General features: G+C 34.2%; 1 protein-coding gene across 1 annotated transcript in view; it reads left to right on the top strand.

Moving 5' to 3' along the window:
* Positions 1–12812, top strand: part of LOC120350703 — a gene marked incomplete at its 5' end in the record, with an annotated part of 35259 nt that extends 22447 nt beyond the window's left edge. The window contains 2 exons of the mRNA XM_039425288.1: positions 5013–5141; positions 9025–12812. Of these exons, the coding sequence (XP_039281222.1) occupies positions 5013–5141; positions 9025–11471 (2576 nt within the window). The remainder of the gene's footprint in view (positions 1–5012; positions 5142–9024) is intronic.
* Between the last annotated feature and the right edge of the window lie 10827 nt (positions 12813–23639).

Here is a 23639-nt window from a genome sequence, read left to right as displayed (position 1 = left end):
TGAGTCCAAAAACATGATTTTTGGGTGTTGGTCTGTGTGTGTCGGTGTGTGTTTGTCTGTGAACACGATAACTCTAATCCTAATTAACTGATTGACTTGAAATTTTAAACTTTAGGTCCTTATACCATGAGTATCCTACAATAAGAAATTCAATTAAAAATGGTGGATAATGACTAAAAAAACCATGTTTTTCACGGTTTTCTCGAAAATGGCTTTAACGTTTTCCTTCAAATTTATACCCTAGATAGCTATTTATAAGCCTATCAACTGACATGAGTCTCATTTCTGGGAAAATTGCAGGAGCTCCGTAATATTCTTGAGAAAAATGGCGGATAATCACTAAAAAACTATGTTTTTCACAATTTTCTCAAAAATGACATGACCGTTTTTTTCAAATTCATACCCTGTATAGTTATATATCAGCTTTATTAACTAGCATGAGTCTCCTCCCTGAGAAACTAACAGGGGGTCCACCCCATCCTTGAGAAATTTACTTTGTAACCTCCTTCTCGTGCTTGAGGTAGGTGGGTAGCAACGTTAGTAGACGTCTGTCTACTAACTTTGGGTGGGTAGAGCAGTTTATTAAAAAGAACACACGTCGATATTTTATTTGTAGAACAGCTGTTTTGACAACTTTTGAAAAATCCTCAAATTTCATAATTCAAACAAAGGAAAATGTACTCTGAAAACTCTGAGAAGTCTATGTTCCAGAGCATGTCAACAGATTGGATTCATTCGGAGAACCTGCTCTCAATTTGACAATCACAATATTCTTATTCTATTATATAAGACACTTATCAGAAGTTTATTAAACTACTGCTCTGAAGTATGGCATCCATAAGCTGGAATTAGAAAGAATTCAAAGTAAATTTCTAAGGTTTGTATATTTCAAGCGTTTTAAAATGTTCTGTCCTTTCAATTTTCCCCACAGCTAACCTAAGAGCCATATTTGATATTCAATCCCTGGAAGCATCTAGGAGCTGTAAATTGCTTTTGTTCCTATATAATATATTGAACAACCGTGTCCAATCAACCTACCTGCTTTCATTGCTGAATATATATGTGTCTTCAGTTTCACGGCGTTCCGGCTTCAGATTTTTCCTCCCCAATGCAACTCCAATAGTCACTTCAATTCTCCAATCAACCGCATGATGAATCTTTATAATTACCATAGTTTTCACCTAGACCTTTTTCATATGAATCCTAGTCAGTTCAAGAAGGCATATAAGCGGCTCCACCCGAAGTGACACCTATTTTTCCCACGCTAGACCTCATCAACTTACATAGAGTACCATATTTAGTGGATGACTTCCTTTCATTCTTAGCTCTGTTATCATTCATCTCAATCTTGGAATGTTATTTGTATTTTCTTGATTCTCCTCTCATTATTTTCTCATATTGTAAATGGTTTCTAGTATATAGTATAGTATTTAATATTTAGTTTTCAGTATATATAGATTCTTATCACATTTTTTTCTCTTCACAAATATGAAATAGTTTTTCCATTATCTCTTTCTCTCGATTTTCAAGTTTTTTGTAAAGTGATTATTGTAATTTATTTTGATTAGGGAGCAATTTTTGGGGTTTTCCCGTATGCTCCCATATTGTTGTAAATAAATAAATAAAACAATAACAATAGTATAATCGTAGTTTTAATAAAATTATTTAGCCGCCAATCGGCATAATGTTATTCCCCTAGATTATCCTCGTTTAAGAATGAGGCTTATAGATCAATGAGCAAGGAAAGTTGTGTGAGTGTAGCACACCAGATTTTTGTCATTCATGTTCGTATTGTAGGCGTAAGTTTTCTTCATTTATTTGTCATAGCTTATACCTGTGCACGATTCAAGCTGCTATAGCCTACTAGTAAGATTTGAAAATTATAGTCAGCACCTTTTAGCAAAATGCAAAGCAGTTTCTGCGGCAACTTAATGTAACTCATTTATGATTGAACTGTCATGTTTCTCCTCTTTTGATGGAGTAAATGATTATCTATATAAAAAAATCGAGCCTCAAATTTTGACGTTCAATAACTTTTTTATGTGTGCACCGAATTTGATGATTTTTTTAGTTTTGTTCGTTATGTCCAGGACCAGGTTTATGGCCTATAAAATTAATAATCTGACTTCAGGACTCTTTACTACGGTCCTTCAAAGTTTGCATGTAATTATTATGGGAGGAGATTTTTGAGCTGGTCACACACAGAAATAAAAATCAGCTGTTATAATCATTGCGTCTTCCAAAGCCGTCGATAGATCTGTTTTTCAATAATTTTATTTCTACTGATTCACAAAATTTTTATTTTTAATAATGCCGCGGTACGAACGACGTCCAAACTTGGGTCGTAGAGCTCGAAATGCTGTAAATTTAGAATATGCACGGGAAAATCAGCAGCAAGGAGATATACCATTCAATTTCCCAGCAAGTTGCATTCAACTATAACTAAAAATACAAACTTCTGCACAACTAACTAAGCACATAGGAAGTCCATATTGAGATATAAATATGAATACTGATTGTTAGATAATTTTCATAAAAATATAGTGCATCAGATTAAGCTAAGGCTAAGCACACCTGAGGAGGCGCGGCTTGGTGATATAAAGTGTTAATCTTATGGAGATTACCTTATCACACCGTTCCATGCCATGCCCGATTCAGTGTGTGTGAGTTCTTCCATTCAAACTGTCACCTGGTCATATGGGACATATATATGAATCATATATTTATCTCATATTGATCAGGATTTTAGAGTTTTAATTTAGAAAAGTTTTGATGAACAGTGTTTTTGTCTTTGAACAATTTTTGTCATCGACAGAAAGATTGTTTATTTCATTTTGTTGTCAAAATTAATGTAGCTTCTCTTTTTGTTTTTAATAACAAACGTGCCGCTTGTGCGACTGATAAAAATATGTATTTGAAATGGCTTCAATGTTTGGCATTGACTGAGTTATATTTAATACCCAAAACTTTACTTTTGGTCTGTGTGTGAGCTCGTTCGTTAGGACTGTGAGTAAAGTCCGGCTGTTCTGGTGAAGGGGATAGATTTTGCTCTTGTTTTATAATACAGTTTTCCTGTCGCAGTTCGGGCAGTTTAAAGAGAATTGTATTATTGAATAGGACGGGATCTGAACCCATTTCATTGGATCAGTTATTTTGATTTTTAATTAATAATTAACGTCGCGTTTCAACCAGTGGATGCCAAAGTGGGAAGCCATTTTCATAAAGGTAGATGACCACTGAGTCATTGTTCTTAAATTTTTCATAACCACAACAAATGAATCCTCACTAGCAGCAAAGCGAGTGGCCCTTGAAATATTCATCTGATTATTATTATTTATAATTATAATTCTAATTTTGTACAAATAATTTATTGTTTTGTTTCAAATATCAAAAACCTGTACGATCTTTTCTTGTTTTTCATTTTCCCACCCTTACATATTCAGTGAAGCCAGATCTTGCTTACATATTTGGTGAAGGCATATATTGCTTACATATTTGGTAAAGGCCCGCCGTCCATATCGTGCTTGCATATTTGGTAGAGGCTCAAGGGTTTTTAATCCAGCTTTTAAATTTGGACTTTTCCGGCTACCTCATTGAAGATTCAATTTTTGTGGTTGCATTTGCATTTTGCATTATTAAATATATGTTTTTATTTCAGTAAAATTATGGGTGAAATAGTTGAGTTTAAACCTTACGGGGCTGTAAAAACAGTTTGTAGGATGAATTTCGAGGATTTAATGAATTGGAAAATTTTTCCAATTGTGGAACAATAATGGATTTTAACGGATGGAGAATGATAATTATAATTGAACAGATTTTGAGATTCACGATAATGGAAAATTTACGATTATTGATTGTGAGATTCTAAATTGTAAAAGCTATGGCAGTTGAAGATTTTGTACGATTGCAAGATTTATTATCAATTCTTATTAGAAAGAATTAGATATTTATGATGAGATGAGAAATTGCTTATTTTACCAAATATGTAAGCACGATATGGACGGCGGGGGAAGCCTCCACCAAATATGTAAGCAAGATGTGCCTTCACTGAATATGTGAGGGTGGGAAAATGAAAAACAAGAAAAGATCGTACAGGTTTTTGATATTTAAAACTAAACAATAAATTATTTATTACAAAATTAGAATTATAATTAGAAATTACAAAATAATAATAAACAGATGAATATTTCAAGGGCTACTCGCTTTGCTGCTAGTGAAGATTCATTTGTTGTGGTTATGAAAAATTTAAAACAATGACTCAGTAGTCACCTACCTTTATGAAAATGGCTTCCCACTTTGGCATCCACTGGTTGAAACGCGACGTCAATTATTAATTAAAAATCAAAATAACTGATCTAATGAAGTGGGTTCAGATCCCTTCCTATTTAATAATACAATTCTCTTTAAACTGCCCGAACTGTGACAGGAAAACTGTATTATAAAACAAGAACAAAATCTATCCCCTTCACCAGAACAGCCGGACTTTACTCACAGTCCTATCGAACGAGCTCACACACGACCAAAAGTAAAATTTTGGGTATTAAATATAACTCAGTCAATGCCAAACATGGAAGCCATTTCAAATACATATTTTTATCAGTCGCACAAGCGGCACGTTTGTTATTAAAAACAAAAAGAGAAGCTACATTAATTTTGACAACAAAATGAAATAAACAATCTTTCTGTCGATGACAAAAATTGTTCAAAGACAAAAAAACTGTTCATTAAACTTTTCTAAATTAAAACTCTAAAATCCTGATCAATATGAGATAAATATATGATTCATATATATGTCCCATATGACCAGGTGACAAAACCAATAAGCAAGAAGCACCTGGATGCAAAATGCCGAATCGCATCTCCTCAGGTGTGCATCCATCTAAAGTTTGGTGTGAGATGTATTAACCATTTGGCGATAGGAAGTTCGCCGTGCTAGCTAGTTTATGAATGAATTGTCACGTTTTCTCCTCTATGACTTGACTTATTAATGAATGAATTGTAATGCTGTATAGGTAGCCTAGAGCAGTCACCTCACCTGACAGAAGTCTATCAGAATGAGTTTGAGTTCTCATTGGACCACGGCGAGTCCCGTCTAAGAGAAGACCTGGCAGATGCCATGCAGGAGAGTCCCAATATGCCAGGTAAATATATTCATTCATTCATAGACAATACATACAAACAATAGGTATTCGACCAATAATGCTTGAAATTCTAATTTAAAACTGATAGTCGCCCGAAACTGCTTGACATTCTAATCCAAAATGCACAGTATTTCCTCCCATGCATTTGTATAAGGACGACATAAAACATTAATTTATTCATTTAATGGACAATAGATACAATTCAGGTGTAAACAACAGACATTTGCCCAAAACTTATTTCAACCTTAACTTAATTTAAAATAAACATTCCAGGGATTATGTAGAGTGTATGATTTGATTTACACAACATTTCAAGTCAGAAAATATATCAACTAGACTGTTGAATTTATCTGATAAATAATTGACCGAGCGAAGTAAGGTTCAAGATTCAAGTCGACGGTTTGGCATTTCTCTTAATGTTTAAATGTTGTGCATTTACGGCGAAACGCAGTAATAGATTTTCATGAAATTTGACAGGTATGTTCCTTTTTAAATTGCGCGTCGACGTATATACAAGGTTTTTGGAAATTTTGCATTTCAAGGATAATATAAAAGGAAAAAGGAGCCTCCTTCATGCGCCAATATTAGAGTAAAATCAGACAATAGAATTATTCATCATAAATCAGCTGTTTAGTGGACTATAATACTACCCGTTCAAAAACATCGAACATCTTGGAAATGTATCTTTCCATCAACGTTAGTAGACAGTTGACTATAATACTACCCGTTCAAAAACATCGAACATCTTGAAAATGTATCTTTCCATCAACGTTAGTAGACAGTTGACTATAATACTACCCGTTCAAAAACATCGAACATCTTGAAAATGTATCTTTCCATCAACGTTAGTAGACAGTTGACTATAATACTACCCGTTCAAAAACATCGAACATCTTGAAAATGTATCTTTCCATCACCGTTGTAGACAGTTGTAGCCAGACCTGATAACAGCGCTCACACTCACATTCCGGGACGACACGTAACGGTACGATAGGACAGAAAGCTCTATGTTTATTTAGGATTTTTTCTAGACATTTTAAATTGATAAATTATTTATTAATTTTTGACAAAAACATAACAATCGGTCAGTGTAACTTACTGAGCGCGAGGTCTACTGTTTACAGAACTCCTAGTTTACGTAAATGTGTTAAACATCCCAAGCTCACCTTGTGTGGAACCATAGAGAAAAGATAGCTCGGTATAGCCATGGTATAGGTCGTTCATGTTCCAAATTTGAAGCTGACTTTTTGTTAATTCAAGCCGATTTCAGTCAACTACTGTCTATTGTCACTGTATTGTTGGGGTGATAGTGTATAACGGCACAGTATGAGAGACTACCAGCGTCACATCGCTTCACCAAAAACAACTACTAGGACTATCGGCTCTAGTTAACAGTGAAATTTAGAACATGAACGCCCTATACCATGGGATATCTTCTCATGGCGGGACTCTCAATTCCTGTATGTTGTTTTACAGGATTCAATAAATTCAAACTGAGTAATACTTCGATGATATACAAGATTATAGCATAGCATATGCCTTTCACGTTGCATCTTATTCCAAACAAGCTGGTTGAATATACTTCTTGTTGATTATACTTATACTATATTCTGTATAAGATGAGTAATAATACTAACTCAATGAAAATCTGATAACAAAAAAATACATTAATTATTTTACAAAATTTTATAAACGATATCATTAAGAATTATTCATCAATCATTGCTCTACAATCAAACTCACATTACAAACATAATTATTTTAAAAATGTTATCGATTTAATGTGCAAATGATCGAGTAACTTTAACCTGTCAAATAATTTAATTTAGTTTTTAATAAAAATTCATTATGTTTTCCACTACTTTTTAAATGAAATTCGCTAATTATTTAATGTTTTACTAGTAATATGTGTGTTTATATGAATGTGCTGTTATCCGTTCCAATAATTGTTTACTGTAATATTTTGACTAAATGTTTTTCTGTAAAACGCTTCTATAATATTAAGAATGTAAAGACTGAGACATTTGCCAGAATTCTAGCAGTTATAGTGCTCTGGATAAAGTGACGCATGAGTTTTTAATAGATAAAAAATTGTTCAAACAATTTTGAAATGTTGTCGGTATTTACGAAAAATAATGTCTTTTTTACAAGTACTCATCTACTAACGGAGTATTAATTCGTTTCTACGTGTGTAAAAATTCCTCAACCCAAAAAAGAAAGTTCAAAATTCTAAACCGGCTGTCAAATTTACTGATAAATCAGTTGTTGATCTATAATTTTCCCCTAAAACCTTGCAATTAACAATAATTTATACTAATATGTAGCTTTGAATAACGAAATTGCATCAGTTTTTCCCATAGTTTTTGTAGCCTACTAGTGACGTGTGTTTAACGTTCTCCATGGTCTCCATAATAGAACAACAGTTAGAACATAGAATTACTTTGAGACAAATTAAATTTAATTAAATCAGTCCCACTGAAGCTCCATGCTGTTTCTTTCAACAGATTAATATTTTTTCATTAACACTAATTGATGAATTTAGTGCCTTTTGATATTAAAAAGAAACTCTTTCATTTTGCTTCCTGAAATATATTTTCAAAATTAAAATTTAAAAAATATTATCTCCGTATTTGAGTTGACATGATCCAATAATTTATTTCAGTATTCAATGCTCTCCAAACATTTTCAACCAACTTATTTCGAAGTAAAGTTTCCCTTATCAATGCTTCTCCATAATTTTCCAATCTATTTCTCAATTATTTACTTCTTGATATGATTTTAGATTCTTGGCTCCCACACATTATTTCATTGATTGCACCTATTATTATCTCAGGCATAATTTTTCCAGTAGCTTTCATAATTCAAATTATGTTCACTTGCTATTACAATATTCACCATAGATGACTCAGTACACAGCTCTAGATCAATATTGTTCACCTACATAATTCTGTAGATATAATTTTAAATTTTTTATCAACAATTAAAAATTATTTTCTCCCAAATAGTGTATCCACTTTCAGTTAGCATACAATCAACAGTCATTTATATCTTTGGTAATACATATTTGGATCAGAAATCTTTTTACTATTTTGAACTAGGTAATTATATTGAATCATAGCTAATACAGATTGGCTAATGTATACATTTCAGCAATACTCTCTGAAAGAGTTTATCTATAAAGTCAAATAAGTCTATTATTGTAAGATAAGGTTCAAACAACTAGTCATCTGAAACATAACCAATAATTAGACTTTCATGATATTGATTTTTTTGCGACTTGAGTTTCTAGTTGAAAATTTGGGTGAAGGATAGTTCTGGCCTGTTCATTATCTTTCGATCATGATTTTATGATTTTAAATACACTGTTCAAATTAACAAGCATATTACTAGAAAATGGAACAAAACTTACTAGACACCCGAGGTATAAATGACTGATGGAAAAGTGATGATCAAGTGAACTTATGATTAACTCTGTTCACTTTCACAATACCACTGACACAATTCAACTTACCTGTCAAGTCTGGATGCAAATTTACACCTGTTACTTTTATTTAAAAAATTGAATTTACTATTGTAAAAGTGGACAAAGTTAATAATAAAGTTTAGTTATTTGCAAATAGTTCAGGTTAGGATGAAAACCTTATAAGATGATAATTTAGAATAATAATAATAATTCATTAGAAGAAGATGATGTCTATAAAATCTAGTACTGTCTTGCGAAAAGTTCAAGTTAGGATGAAACCCTTAGAAGAAGATAATAATAATAATTTATTAGAAGAAGATTATGTCTGTTAGATAGGTGATAGTGTGTGAAATTTGGTGAGAGTTTATGCAAAAAACCAAAATTCTAAATTCTGGCATTTGTCTCTGTCTCTTTCTAAAGGACGCCGATGGTCGGCTGTAGAGTGTGGTGTGGGAGGGAGAGGAGGCGGTGGAGGAGGTCAAGGTCAGCGAAGGTCAACAGTAGTGGAGCGTCGTGTCAACCCACTGGGCACAATTATCATGGTGCAGCCAATTGAGCCTGCTCCACACCAGGCGTCCGTCAGTCAGCACTCGACCGCCGATCATCTGATTGTGGTGGCTGCCGAGTCGAAACCGCTGCCGCCAAAAAACAACAACAACAACAACAAGCTGGAGGAGGTAGCGACCAAACCGAACAACAACAAGGAGCGCAGAAAGAACGCCAAGAACGATCGCAAGTCGATCAATGATCAGTCGATCAACGATAGGTCGATTGGCGGGGAGAAGTCGATCAATGTTGATAGGTCGACAAATTGTGAAAAGTCGACAAATGTTGAAAAATCAAAAACCGACAAGTTAGTTGCTGGTGATAAATCAAAAAACGATAAGCCAACTAGTGGGGAAAAGGCGATTAAGGTTGAAAAACCAAAAACTGATAAGTCACCTGTTGTCGATAGATCTAAAAACGATAGGTCGATCATTAGTGACAAGTTGATAGGTGTTGATAAATCAAAAATCGATAGTGACATATCGATAGTTGTTGAAAAGTCGAAAAACGTTGAAAAACCAGTGGAGGTTGATAGATCTAGTGTTGGAAAGTTCAGAAGTTTTGAGAAGTCGACAGGTGTTGAGAAATCGATCAATTTAAAATCGAAGAATGATGAAAAGTCTATAGAGCAGACGATAGTGAGTGATGAAAAATTGGAAAAAGTTGAAAAACTGACAGATATAGAGAAGGTGGCAGGTGTTGAGAGACCTTCACAAGCTGGCGATAAGAAGAAAACTGATGAATCGATAATTACAGTCGATACAGAGATCGATATATTGATCAGTGATTCGATAGTCAGGTGTGAGGAGGAATTACGTGGAGATGAAAAACAAATAATCCAACAGAATTCAGATTCTAATGTTGGAAGTGGTGGTAGTAGAGCAGCTAGAAGGAAAGGGAAGAATGGTGGAAAGAAAGCGTTTGATGAGGTAGAAAAGGAGAAGGAGAAAGAATTGTTGGTTGAGGAAAGAGTTGAATGTGTAGACAATGAGGAGGTTGATGTGTTGGCGGCTGAAAATGAACAGGTGGCTTCACTTTTTGATCAGTCGATCATTGACGAGTCGACAGCTGATAAGTCGATGGTCGACGAGTCAAAGTCGACAGTTGACGAGACATCGACCAGAACTGAGTCTGACACTAAGGAGCGCGATTATCCGTCACTGACTTGCAGCAGCAGCAGCATCAAAACCAAACGAAAATGTCGCACCCTGGGCAAAAAGATTAGCAAAATCGTTGCGGATGATAGCTGCAAAGAGAAACCGGAGGGTGACCTTGAACAATGCCACAACCTGATGCAATTCCCCGACCTGTTGTTAGCCAATGTCCGGCCAGTCGATCAACGACGTGAGTCTATCGCTCAGGTTGTTGTTGATACTATTGAGAAGGATAATATGATGAAAAAGGATAATATGAGGATAATTGAGAAGGATAATAAGATGGAGGAGGTTGAGGTGATAGTGAGGAGTACCAGTGATAAGGAGGAGGAGACAACTACTGATAAAGATTCTAGCGATGATTGTTTCAAGAAGGGTTGTGAGATTGGAGGAGGAGGAGGAGCTATGATTGGTAGTGGTGGGGGAATAGGGGGGAAACAGAAGAAGAAGAACCGGAAGAAGGAGGAGAAGGTGTTGGGAGGAGGAGGTGGAGTGTGGTCGCCTCCTTGTGAGGAGGAGAAGAAGCAACTGTCTCTCCCTGCCTCTCCACCCGTCAGGCTATCTTGGAGTCAGATTGTGTCGTCTGCTGCGGTGGGAGGAGGGGTGGAGAAGGGGAGGAGTGAGGTGGAAGAGGGGGAGGAAGTGAAGGAGGAGGAGGAGGAGATACAGCCGGAGATAATCAGCTGGAACAAGGAGGAGGGGAAAGGGGAGTGCAAGGAGAGTAAGAACAGCACAGAGGGGGACCGGGGATCGGTGTACGAGTCGTGCAATGAGAGTGTGGATGACTGTGAACCGGTCCGTGTGGCGGTTGATGACGTCATGGTTGACTGTGAACCGGGCCGTGATGAAGTCATGGTTGATTGTGAACCGGGCCGTGAAGATGTAATGGTTGACTGTGAACCGGGCCGTCATGAAGTCATGGTTGACTGTGAACCGTGCCGTAATGATGACGTCATGGTTGATTGTGAACCGGGCCGTGATGACTGTGAACCGGGCCTTAATGACGTGGCAGACGACGTCATAGTGGAGTCAGATTGCCGTGAATGCAGCCAGCAACAGTCAGAGGACTCGGCTGAGAAAGAGTCAGCTGATTCGGGTGAGAAAGAGCCACAGGGCCCGAGTCAAGGGGCGAAGAAATCTAGGAAGCAGCGCAAAAAGCGCAGATGACATCTGAACGACGATTTAGGTGGCGTTGATTGCGGTTAGCATTGAGGTAACAGTGATTGAGGCAGCAGTGTTTTGTCTATAGTGAAGCCCACGTTTTATTGGCAGTTTTGATTAACATTGCTGTTTCTATCCTTGTCTATCATTCGACAAAGCAGATAGTGCTATCCTTTTCTAGCTCCGCAACGTTGGCAGATTGTTTGCATACCATATAGAAATATAATAATTTAGAATAAAGATTCTGATATTTCTTCATAGCATACAAACGATGTGGTAACAGTGCGGAGCTAGAAAAGGTTGGAGCTATCTGCTTTGTCTAATGACAGACAAGGATGCAAACCAATGTTAATCAGGTGCTGTCTTCATAACTATAGATATAACATGTCTTAATGTGATTGTAGGATTTGATCTGTTTCGACGTTCAACTAGAAAGAGGCCTTCAAATTATCAACATTTTATTACTATAAAAAATGAGTACCTGCACTTTTTGGATAAAAGTTTTGAAATTCTCACAACCCAGTTAAAAAATAACTAGTTAATATAGTTATTAAAATAACGAGAAACTAGTTACAGTCGACTTCATCATTATGCATCTCTTGTAACCTAAAATTCAAGCTTTGGTCAGCAGAATAATATTCTTTGTTGAATGGTATGCCTAGCACATCACAAGATGGTCCGTGGCTTGTATTAAAAAACTATTTCCAACAATGAGGGTCAGGGACCTTCTCGAGATGCGCTAGATGTACCGTATTATTGGACCTACCTACTATCTAGTATAGGTGAAATCGACCAAGGTTCTCGATGATACATTTTAACAATTGAAGAATAAAATAGTCTATTCTCTTGTAATGATACATTCAAAATATAGTGTCAGGATAAACAACATAACAATGATATCTTTACAGTGAAAAAATGATAAAATTACTGCATATAAAAACGTCCTTAGGGAATTGTTTGTTAATGCCTCAACAACAGTGATAAAAACCCCTAAGTATCTAAGAAAACTAAGAAAATGTGTGTATAAACGCCATTGTTAATAAATCTAGTATCAGAGTTAATCTCTTTTTAACTTCAATCTAATAAAAATGTTACAAGTGGCCTCTTCCCAGTTGAAAGCTTTTATGTATCTCTCAATGTATTTGTTGTACATTTATTTATGTAAACTGTATCACATTATGTATTTATGTAATGGGTGTTATGATCGTTGAAATTGATTTAATCTTATCATTTACCATGTAAATTTATTGTTTATTTATTTCAAGTATGTGTAGGTAATTTATTGAGAGCAGCCTCTGAGAATATTTTGTCTCTTTTATTAAGAGATGGAAATATTTGAAAGATATTGTGAGATGAATCACCTTTTATCAGCTGTTTTTAAGGCTATAAGTTTTGGGAGATTGATTCTTGCAATTATATTAAATGTTTTACATAATTTCTGGTGTTTCTCAACTCACCTTAAACTAAAACTCGTCTAAAAAAATAGCCTTAGTAGAAGTAAATATCATTCAATTTATTGGAAAAAATGGTTTGGCTTGAGATTTCCAAAGCTTAATTTCTATAGTTAGATTCACGTTATAAAGTCAGTGGAAAAAATAGGACGGCATTGTTGTCACTTTTCCTTTCCCACTGCTTTCTATATTTATTAGTAAATAGCTGTGACTAATAGTACCCCGGAAAATCTGATCTGATATTAATATTGTTGATTCTTGTATATGTTATTCTTCAAGAAAAAATTTTTTCTTGATTTAATAATACATTTTCATAATTATTGTGATGACATTATTTTGATAGCGCTCATCATATTTTTATATAGGGTGTTCTGAAAAAAGGTGCCCATAAGCCAGGGCGTGATTCCTCACATCAAAAGAAGAAAAAAGTTCTAATTAACATAGGTCCGAAAATGCTTTGTTACCAAGTTATACAGGGCGAAAGATTTCGTCTGAATTTCAGTTCCCGTGCCCTACGGGTATTTGTTGGCTTTTAATTAAGATGTTAAACTCAGCATTGAGTTCTACAAAACGCATGAAAAATAGAGAAATTTTGTCTATTTTTCATGGGTTTTGAATGTAATTAAGGATTATTTTTTAAAGGTTGCGTTTGTCTATTGTAGAATTATTCTACATCTTTCTCTTCAAAGTTAAATTTTCTACAAGTTCTGTGAGAACATAAAATGTGTTTATTGTACATTTAACATAGTAAATCTGCTTCAAACCTTGAAGGAACTTGTTTTTCGGTATCAAGTTTCGCGTATCTCGTCACATATCTTAAAAATTACTGTAGCTAACGGTCTGGAAACGGTTTTTTTCAATTTCTCAGTTTATTTTACATAAAGAACGCTGAATTTAACAACTTAATTAACAGCCAACAAATACCCATAGGCAGGGGAACTGAAATTCAGACGAAATCTTTCACCCTGTATAACTTGGTAACTAAGCATTTTCGGACCTATGTTAATTAAAACTTTTTTCTTCTTTTGATGTGAGGAATCACACCCTGACTTATGGGCACCTTTTTCAGAACACTCTGTATATTGTACAAACAATTTTGGAACTGTGCGGAGTTGGAAAAGATAGAGCTATCTGCTTTGTCTAATGACAGACAAGGATAGCAAACTAATGTTGATCAGGTACTGACTTTATAACGTGACTATCTCACTATAGGATCACTATAAAATTGCACAAAAACCATTTAAATTTAAATCATGATTAAATGCCACGAGAAACAATTATTGAAGACTTTTTTTAAAAGAAGGCTTCTCTGATTGGTTCTCGGAGCATTTAATCATGGGTAAAAATTTTCAGGATTTTGTGCAAATGAACCATAGAGTGTAGGCATTCTTTATTGGATTATTCAAAGTGTTTGTAATAAATTAACTTTATTTTCTTACTTAATTTTTGGTTGCAAGATGTTTATATGTATTGCGTAGACTTTGCATAAATTATGTCCATGAATTGTAGTCTACTGTTTATGCTCTCTGTATACAATTGATTTTAAGTTATGTTGTATTAGGGTAGATAATTGTTAATGTAGATTATTTATTAGGCTGAATGTGACTATATCAGAATGCATTGATAGGCTAGCATAATGCTTCAGCACAGTTCGGCCCTCGAAAGACTAAAATTTCTATCAAAACATTGTACAAGAAATTGTGAAATTTTAACAATAATTATAAAGACAAATCAATCTACTTAAATCAATTACGTTTTGTCTTGTCTGTAATGTATTGTTCATGAGAATTGAAAGGTTTCTAAGTTTCTATTGTTATTGTTCCAAATATGAGTTCCTTTCGCGCTTAATATCATGAAAATAAATAAATTTGTTCGATTTTTGAAGTTATACTGAAGGGCTTTACACTTCAAATTTAATTATTGTATACTCACTTTTTAAGTAATAGATTTTATATTCATCGTTTTAATGGTAATAATGTAGACCTTCCAGTACTAAAACATTAAATTCTCATTCGATACATCTCTTACATATTATTGTGCTATGAATATTGTATGGAAGTACTTTTAGTTTGGAATTAAATTAGTTATTATAATTTAAATAATAATAATACGCTTTGAATGATAATTTATTCGTGTTTTATCAATGGATTTAGCTAAGTTTGTTGTGGAATTGTGAACTTATTTATTTATAGAATAGTTATATTTTGTTTCAAATAGGAAAATACATATGCATATCGTAAAGAGCAATAACACAGTGTATCAGAAAAATATAAGATATGACAAAAAATATATATCAAAATACTCAGTTTTATCTCTGCAAACAATGGTAATCTTGAAATTACAAATTCTTCCTAAAACTATGACAAAATGTGAGAGTCTGTAAAAGCAATGTTTTTAGAACTCAAATAGTTTTATTTAAATGTATATTTTTTTAGAAAAATGTTTTAAACCAGTTTGTATCCAATGTAACAGATTTTTAACACATAATGTTAGGAGTAAACTTGTTTAAACTCATTTATCATTACGGTAGTAAATAACAACATAAGGTAATGAATACAAAAATACATCGAGTTTTGATGAAAAACGTACAAAAAATACACAAATATCGGAAAACTTTCATGCCATATATATCAGCAAATAAAAAAACGATTAAAAGTACTTGAAATGGGAACTATACCAAAAAAACTAGGGTAGTAGGTTATCGTATAATATAAAAAGTATTAAAAGTATAATATCCATGCAATATGAAATAAAAAAAAGTATTAAAAGGATAAAATAGAAGAAAAAAATACTAATATTGAGTAAATTTACGCCTTTGTATACAAGGAATAGAGTAAATTTTGTTGAAAGTTAAAAAACAAGTTACTTGAAGTTCATAGGTCTTGAATAGATCAACATTGAAACTAACCTTTGAATATACTTGATAACGTTCTGAACTTCAACAAATTCATGAAATAGGCCTTGAATCTATGAATTCATAGGTTAAAAATGCATGTAATATGCTCAATAGTCAGTTGGAAAATTGGAGATCTCTGATGGAAATCACTGGATCTCAATTATTTTCTAAATTAACAATTTTCTATTTTTTTAAAACGAACACAGATTATAAAAACTCAATGATTTCCACCATCCATGTCGCTTGAAAACAAAGGCTTTTAAAGACAAAAAAAATGGTCTCATTAGTTTAGTGTGTGATTCAGTATGACTGTGTGTAAGTGTGTGCGATTTTAATGGCCAGTTCACATAGTGCATTTTTGATCTAACTCTAAGGCCCGGTTGCACAAAAGCCGGTTAAGTTTTAATCGTGATTAATTTCACGAGAGCCAATCAGAGAAGGTTTTTCTGAAAAGACGGCTTCTCTGATTGGTTCTCGTGGAATTAATCACGATTAAAACTTAACCAGCTTTTGTGCAACCGGCACCTAGACTCCCAAGTCTAGCTAGAGTTCAGAATCTTGCTACTTGAGTCTCGTACTATTGACTCTGTAGTAACTTGAGTCTCGTACTAATGACTCTAGAGTCACTTGACTCTCATAATATTGACTCTAGAGTCACTATAGCAGCCGTTAACTAATATGCTACGCGAGACTTAAGTTCAGGATTCTAGAGTCTAAAGCACTCGAATCTCCTTTAGCGCAGGCTTCAAGGCTTAATTACTATAATTGGTGTCTGATGTGAAAAAAAATTTCGAATGATAATATTGTGATGCTTTGTTGTAAATCATATTTTAATTGTAAATTAAAACTTGACGTTAATAAATACCAAAATATAGTTTCCATTTAGTTGTTTCATTATTTGACAGAACTCTTTCATCCTATCAGAATATATAGCTTAGATTAGATTACAGCTATGTACCGGCACCTTGAATACATCTATATATTCTAGGTACATTGGATTAGAGTTCCTACAGTAGGCCTAGGCCTACTTGACTCATACGGATTATAAATAATGTAAGAATCAATGATTCTAAGGCTCGTATGCAGATACTCGATTTAAACGGAGAAATGTCAGCTGTTCGTTTAAACCCCGTATGAAAGACATTATGATAAATGCAAGCATATCTACAAGTAAACGTGGTTCAGCGTTTAACGTTGTGTTAGCATATGGCGTTATTTATGCAGATTATAAAGAATCTAGGATAGCTGAATGCTGGAAAAATCATGAAATATGGATTACCAATGTTATATAGTGAGATCGACTTAATAAAGTCAGAACCTGTATTTCAATGCAAGTATTCAAATGGGTCAAAACATACAGCTGCACTATAATTATATGTGCGCCACCATTTACATGCACTATTCTCAAAAATCTGCAAGTCGATTTTTGACGTCATAATAAATTCTATTTGAACATAATTTGGCAAACATATAACCTATACAGGGGCGAGGCGTGACTTTTCGGCTCAGTCATCTCCAGGAACAATTCAGTTGAAAGTTGCACCCCCCTCCACTACTTAGAAGATAATGTTTCATTTTGGACGATTATTTATTGATCGAGATGACATCTAGTATAAGATAAGCTTGCTATATAAAATCCCAGAGTTAAAAGTCTAGAACTTGTCTAAATCTCAAGCTCGGAAACTGACCCTCTATAATTAGAATTAATTAAAAAAATTGAAATGAAATTCGTTATTCTTTATTGATTCATACAACAAGTACATCATCAAAAATAACAGGGAGAGAAGAAATAAGGTAACCTTGTGCTATTCCTCTCCCAAATTTAGATAAGGTTACACATTGCCCGATATAGGTTGTCTTGTAGATGTTCACTTCACTAAATTTTCAGTTCTCAATTATTTCCATTTCCACAAAGTAGATTTTCAAATTCAGATGCTTAAAAACCATACATAGAAGAAATAATAATAATCATCATCAATAACAAATAATTTCAAACAAAATAATTAACCGTTCGGTTTGAAACACTGTCGCGGAATGGTGGAATCGCAAAAAATAGCGATGTCTTTGACCGTTTACTCCACCATCATTCACGGTGGGAGGGAGAGCGATGATGCAGAAGAGTGGTGGTAACGCATGCTAAATAGCATTACTCGAATCGTTTATTTTTGAGAATCACATTGAACGGATGGAACTGATGATACAGTAGTCTACTTCATTCAAACTTGGCGCGCTCGCAAAAAAAGTTTCTCTTTTGGTTTCTTCACTTTTTTGTATTAATTTTAAATATTTCCAATTGAATAATATATATTATATTACATAGCCATTTCTGTCCAGTCATCGGCGAATCCAGAGATGACCGGACGCCTCGCCTTTGAACCTATAGACTCATGAGTTTGTCAAGTTCCGTTCAATCTAGTAGTACAAACGAACCCATTCACACGGACAACGACTTGACGCTCCAGTCATTAGTAAGAACTCGCTACGCTCGGTCAATAAATATATCGATAATTATAACACACTGTTACAATCATTATCTACTACTATTAAACGAACAATTTCTGTTTATATGTTTGTATTTCACCGGATCTCGAAAACGGCTCTAACGATTCTCACGAAATTCAGAACATAGTAGGTTTATAATATAAAAATTCGATTGCACTAGTAAGTCTCACCCCTGGGAAAACTCGCTGAAGAACATTAAAAGGATAATTATTATTTATCCTTGGAAAAACAGCTGATAATAATTATTTCGTCGTCTGTTGATGATGGAAGTGAATAAGCGAGTTCATGTGTGTGGGACTGTCAAAATTATGACTCAGCTGTTGAACTTTTGTAATTATTCAATCAGATACTTAGTGCCGGCTGCAAAAAAGCCGGATTATTTTCAATCCTGATTAATTCCAATAGAATCATCTTTTTGAAATGGTATTCTCTGATTTGTTTCACGTGAATCAGGATTAAAATTTAACCGGCTTTTGTGCAACCGGGCCTTTGTGAGGGAAATTTTTGCATTCCTCTGGGAATTAAGTAATCTCAATTCACTGTGATTAGATAGAACATTTCTGTATGAACTATGGATATTATTATAATTTCTTCTTTCGTAATACATTTTTATGCTTTTTTACTCCAGAGCGAAGCTCGGTCGCCGATATTTCAAGTAAATAAGCAATTTTGTTTACTTGCTAGCTGGAGTAGCCTACTTTCAATCGGCAAGCGTACATTTTCAACGTTGGCATCAATGGCAAAGGTCATGTGGTATAAACTTGACAAATACATACACCCCTTTAGTAGGAGGTCAGTGGATGAAATTAAATAAATAAATAAAGACAAAATGTTTTCTTGGTTAAAAAAGCATGTAGGTTGGGTTTTATTATATGCTTGTATTTTATCATACAGGGTTGGGCAGGGAGGTATGGATGATTTGAAATAACAGTTACACACTCATTTTTAAACGAAACTCAAAATTTATTTTTTTAGTGTGTACCTTGGATGTTGCCATTATAAAAATTAAAGAGGAGAAATTAAAACATTGATTATGTAAAAAACATAACATATGTTGAATTCTGTCCGTTTTCGTCCATACTCTCTTGTAGACGTTGTAAGAAGTTGTCTATACTCCTCTAAAGCATTGCAAGTGGTACCGCTCGAATTTATTGTGTTATTGTTCCACTCAGGGCTTCAAAGATTCGTGGTTTGTTTGTGTATACACGTGCTTTTAGGTAGCCCCATAAAACTTATTATTAGCCCTTACTTCTTTCGAGAAAACGGTCGAACCGTCACTGTCTATACGGATCGTTACCTAGCGATACTGCGTGGATTTTTTCTGCCAAATTGATAAGACGACATATCAACGTCAAACGTCAAAACTGTATGGTTTCAACAAGATGGGGCGACATGCCATACATCGAGAGCAGCTATGGAATTTCTAAGGGAGACCTTCCCTGGACGCCTCATTTCGTTGCGTGGAGATGTGGATTGGCCTCCTCGGTCACCGGTCCTGTCAGCTTGTGACTATTTTTTATGGGGCTACCTAAAAGCACGTGTATACATAAACAAACCACGAACCCTTGAAGCCCTGAGTGGAACAATAACACAAGAAATTCGAGCGGTACCACGTGCAATGCTTTAGAGGAGTATGGACAACTTCTCACAACGTCTACAGGAGTGTATGGACCAAACCGGACAATCAAATCAAATCAAAATTTTTTATTCACAATACAAACAGTTGAGGGTCCTGCCAAACCCAAAGGTTTTTTGGCGGGTGCCCAGTTACAGGAAAAAAATGAGTTACAAAAGATAAATAACTTAGACAAAATAAATATTACATTTCAAAGATTTTAAGTAAAAAATGGAAGAAAACTAATACAAAATGCAAAAATAAAATAAGAAATATACATCAGATTTTGATACAGAATTAATAAAAAAAGGAAAAAATGAAAATTCATTAGAAAGGAATGAAATAATAAGGAAAAGGGAAAAATTATTTTACACAAGTAATAGTACATTTTTATCGTTGAGGCGGCTATGAAATTTCTAAGGCAGACCTTCATTTTTAAGGCGGCTGTGACATTTAATATATGTTATGTTTTTTACATAATCAATGTTTTAATTTTTCCTCTTAAATTTTTATAATGGCAACTGGCAACATCCAAAGTACACACTAGAAAAATAGATTTTGAGTTTCGTTTAAAAATGAGTGTGTAACAGTTATTTCAAATCATCCATACCTCCCTGCCCAACTCTGTATATATGTTCAATCTTTTTGACCATATTAGTCTAATAAAATCCAACCCACATTTTCTTCCCAACCAAGAAAACATTCAATGCATGGACTGTTGAAAGTGAACGCCAGTCAGTAAGTGAAAAAATTGCTTATTTACTTGAATAATTTACTTATAATAAATTCGGAAATGGAATATTAAGGGATATAAGCCTGGTTTTCCCAGTTCCAATCATTTTATTATTAAAGGTGCGTACGGATTTACGCGCCGCAAACATGAGCAATTCACTTTTAATCAGCTGATGCCAAGCTTTTTATATCTGTATGTTACCGTTTCTGTAAAAATACAGATATAGTCAGCTGATTAAAAGTGGATGGCTCATGTTCGCGGCGCGTATATCTGTACGCACCTTTATGTGTTTCTGTCTCTGTTGAATAAATATATAAATAAATGATGCACATCGTTGTATAAAACATTAAAACCGTGTGTTAATACATCGAAGTTTGTAGGTAATAGATCAAGAAATAATCATCGATAATATTATTATAATGTTATGTAGACACTCTGTACATGTTGAATTATTTCATCTCTACTTTCATGTCTGTTTGTTTTACAAAAGAGGGCAATAAGAAACATATGAAAGGTTCCACCCTTCACGCATTGAAAACTTCTATTCATTGAATTTGGTATTATGTGCTAACCTTCTATTTTTAGGCCCGACGCAAAGTAGACTTACGCTAATCCACGAAAAGCAACCCACGCCGTGGGATGTTTTGTAAACCATTGCTACGCTTCTCTAGACATCTGTGTAATGATAATGATACATGCAATGAATAATCCACTTGTCAGCTGATTGATTATGAATAATAATTCTATAGCAATGGTTTACAAAACATCCCACGGCGTGGGTTGCTTTTCGTGGATTAACGTGGGTCTACTTTGCGGCGGGCCTTATACTCCAATGTTTATTATTTGTAAAAACTTTTTGTGTAGTTGAGAAGTTGATATTGTGGTAATTATTCATATTGAATGAAAAAGACTAAGAAATTGACAAAAACCACAGATTTATTGATACGGTACTTAGAAAGACCGGTTTCGGTTATTACACCATTGTCAATTTCTGATAAACTGGTAAATCTGTGGTTTTTGACAATTTCTTAGTCTTTTTCATTCAATTTGTAAAAACCAATATGATCTAATTTTTGCAATTGAATTCCACAATACAAAAAGTAGATTGAACCTGAGAAATGAATATTGTCATTACAAATCCAGTCTTGTGAGTTTTAGGGCTTGTGCAATTAGATTCTTCAACCAATTACCCTTGAAGAGACTTATCTGTGAGAGATTTTAAACTAGTAGTTCTGTGAACAGTAGACCTCGCGCTCAGTAAGTTACACTGACCTGTTGTTATGTTTTCTCAAAAATTAATTATTAATTCATCAATTTAAAATGTCTAGAAAAAATCCTAAATGAACATAGAGCTTTCTGTCCTATCGTACCGTGACGTGTCGTTCCGGAATGTGAGTGTGAGCGCTGTTATCAGGTCTGGCTGCAACTGTCTACAACGTTGATGGAAAGATACATTTTAAAGATGTTCGATGTTTTTGAACGGGTAGTATTATAGTCAACTGTCTACTAACGTTGATGGAAAGATGCATTTTAAAGATGTTCGATGTTTTTGAACGGGGTATTATTATAGTCCACTAGACAGCTGATTTATGATGCATAATTCTATAGTCTGATTTTTACTCTAATATTGGCGTATGAAGGAGGCTCCTTTTTCCTTTTATATTATCCTTGAAATGCAAAATTTCCAATAACCTTGTATATACGTCGACGCGCAATTTAAAAAGGAACATACCTGTCAAATTTCATGAAAATCAAGAGAAATGCCAAACCGTCGACTTTGAATCTTAGACCTCACTTTGCTCGGTCAATTAAGAATCAAGGATTTTCTAATAAGAAACTGTTTTCACAATGTAAAATGAATATTTTAGCTTTGATATGAATCATTTTATAAATTGTGATGATGATATTTGTGATTTTTTCTGTACTCACCCTTTTTACTTATTCCATTGACAATCACAAATTATAATTATAATATATAATATGATTGGGAGAAGACAACAGGCAAAGCCTAAAACTGACTTTATCCAAAATGTATTTTTAAAATCATATACTATTAAACGAGAAATTTCTGTTTATAATTATGTTTAAATGTTTGGATGTTTAGATGTTTATATGTTTGTATTTCACCGGATCTCGAAAACGGCTCTAACCATTCTCACGAAATTTAGAACATAGTAGGTTTATAATATAAAGATTCGATTGCACTAGGTCTCATCCCTGGAAAAACTCGCTGAAGGACATTAAAAGGATAATTCATCCTTGGAAGAACAGATTTCGTCGTCTGTCGATAACAGAAGATGCTGTGCCTGTGTGGAAGATCATCTGTGTAATCAAACAGCTTACCGTATCTGGCGAGAAATATCTAGAAATTTTAATAGACTCTATCAAAATAATCTGATTTGTTGACATGACATGGTTTATCACTCTAAATTAGAGTATATCATAATATTCAAAGTTAATCATTATTTTACAGTTCCAAGTGATTAGTGAGTGTTATTTTGTTATTCAATTTGGTTTGTAAACAATCTAAATTAGAACTTTTCTGTTTTTAAATATTTTGACTGAAAATTGGACCTGGATTCAAGTGTATGAAACATAACCTTCTTTTTGGACCATTTATAGTGTATAAATCAAAATTCGGGGAAGAAACAGTTTTGGGCTGTGCCTGTTTGTCCTTCCCCAATCATTTTGAAAAATTGTGCTCTGTTTATCAATAAATAAATAACGAGCAAAGCTTGGTGCCTTGATATTAATGATTATGTGATTTTATGACGTGGCCTATACTTGTGTAATATTTGTCGTTGGCAATAACTTGATTCGATTATTTCTGCTTATTTTGTTGTTGTACCGGATAATTAATTGATTAATTTTCGGTTTTTAACAGGTGGAGGTCAATGCCAACGCACCAGTAGCTTGGAGGACACCAGTTCGAGTTTCAGCTCTGCCAGTCGGGGCTGTTCCCCCACCCCCTCATTTA

The sequence above is a fragment of the Nilaparvata lugens genome, chromosome 3, assembly GCF_014356525.2.
Source record: "Nilaparvata lugens isolate BPH chromosome 3, ASM1435652v1, whole genome shotgun sequence".
Lineage (NCBI taxonomy): Eukaryota > Metazoa > Arthropoda > Insecta > Hemiptera > Delphacidae > Nilaparvata > Nilaparvata lugens.
This window is presented reverse-complemented; position numbering and strand designations above follow the sequence as displayed.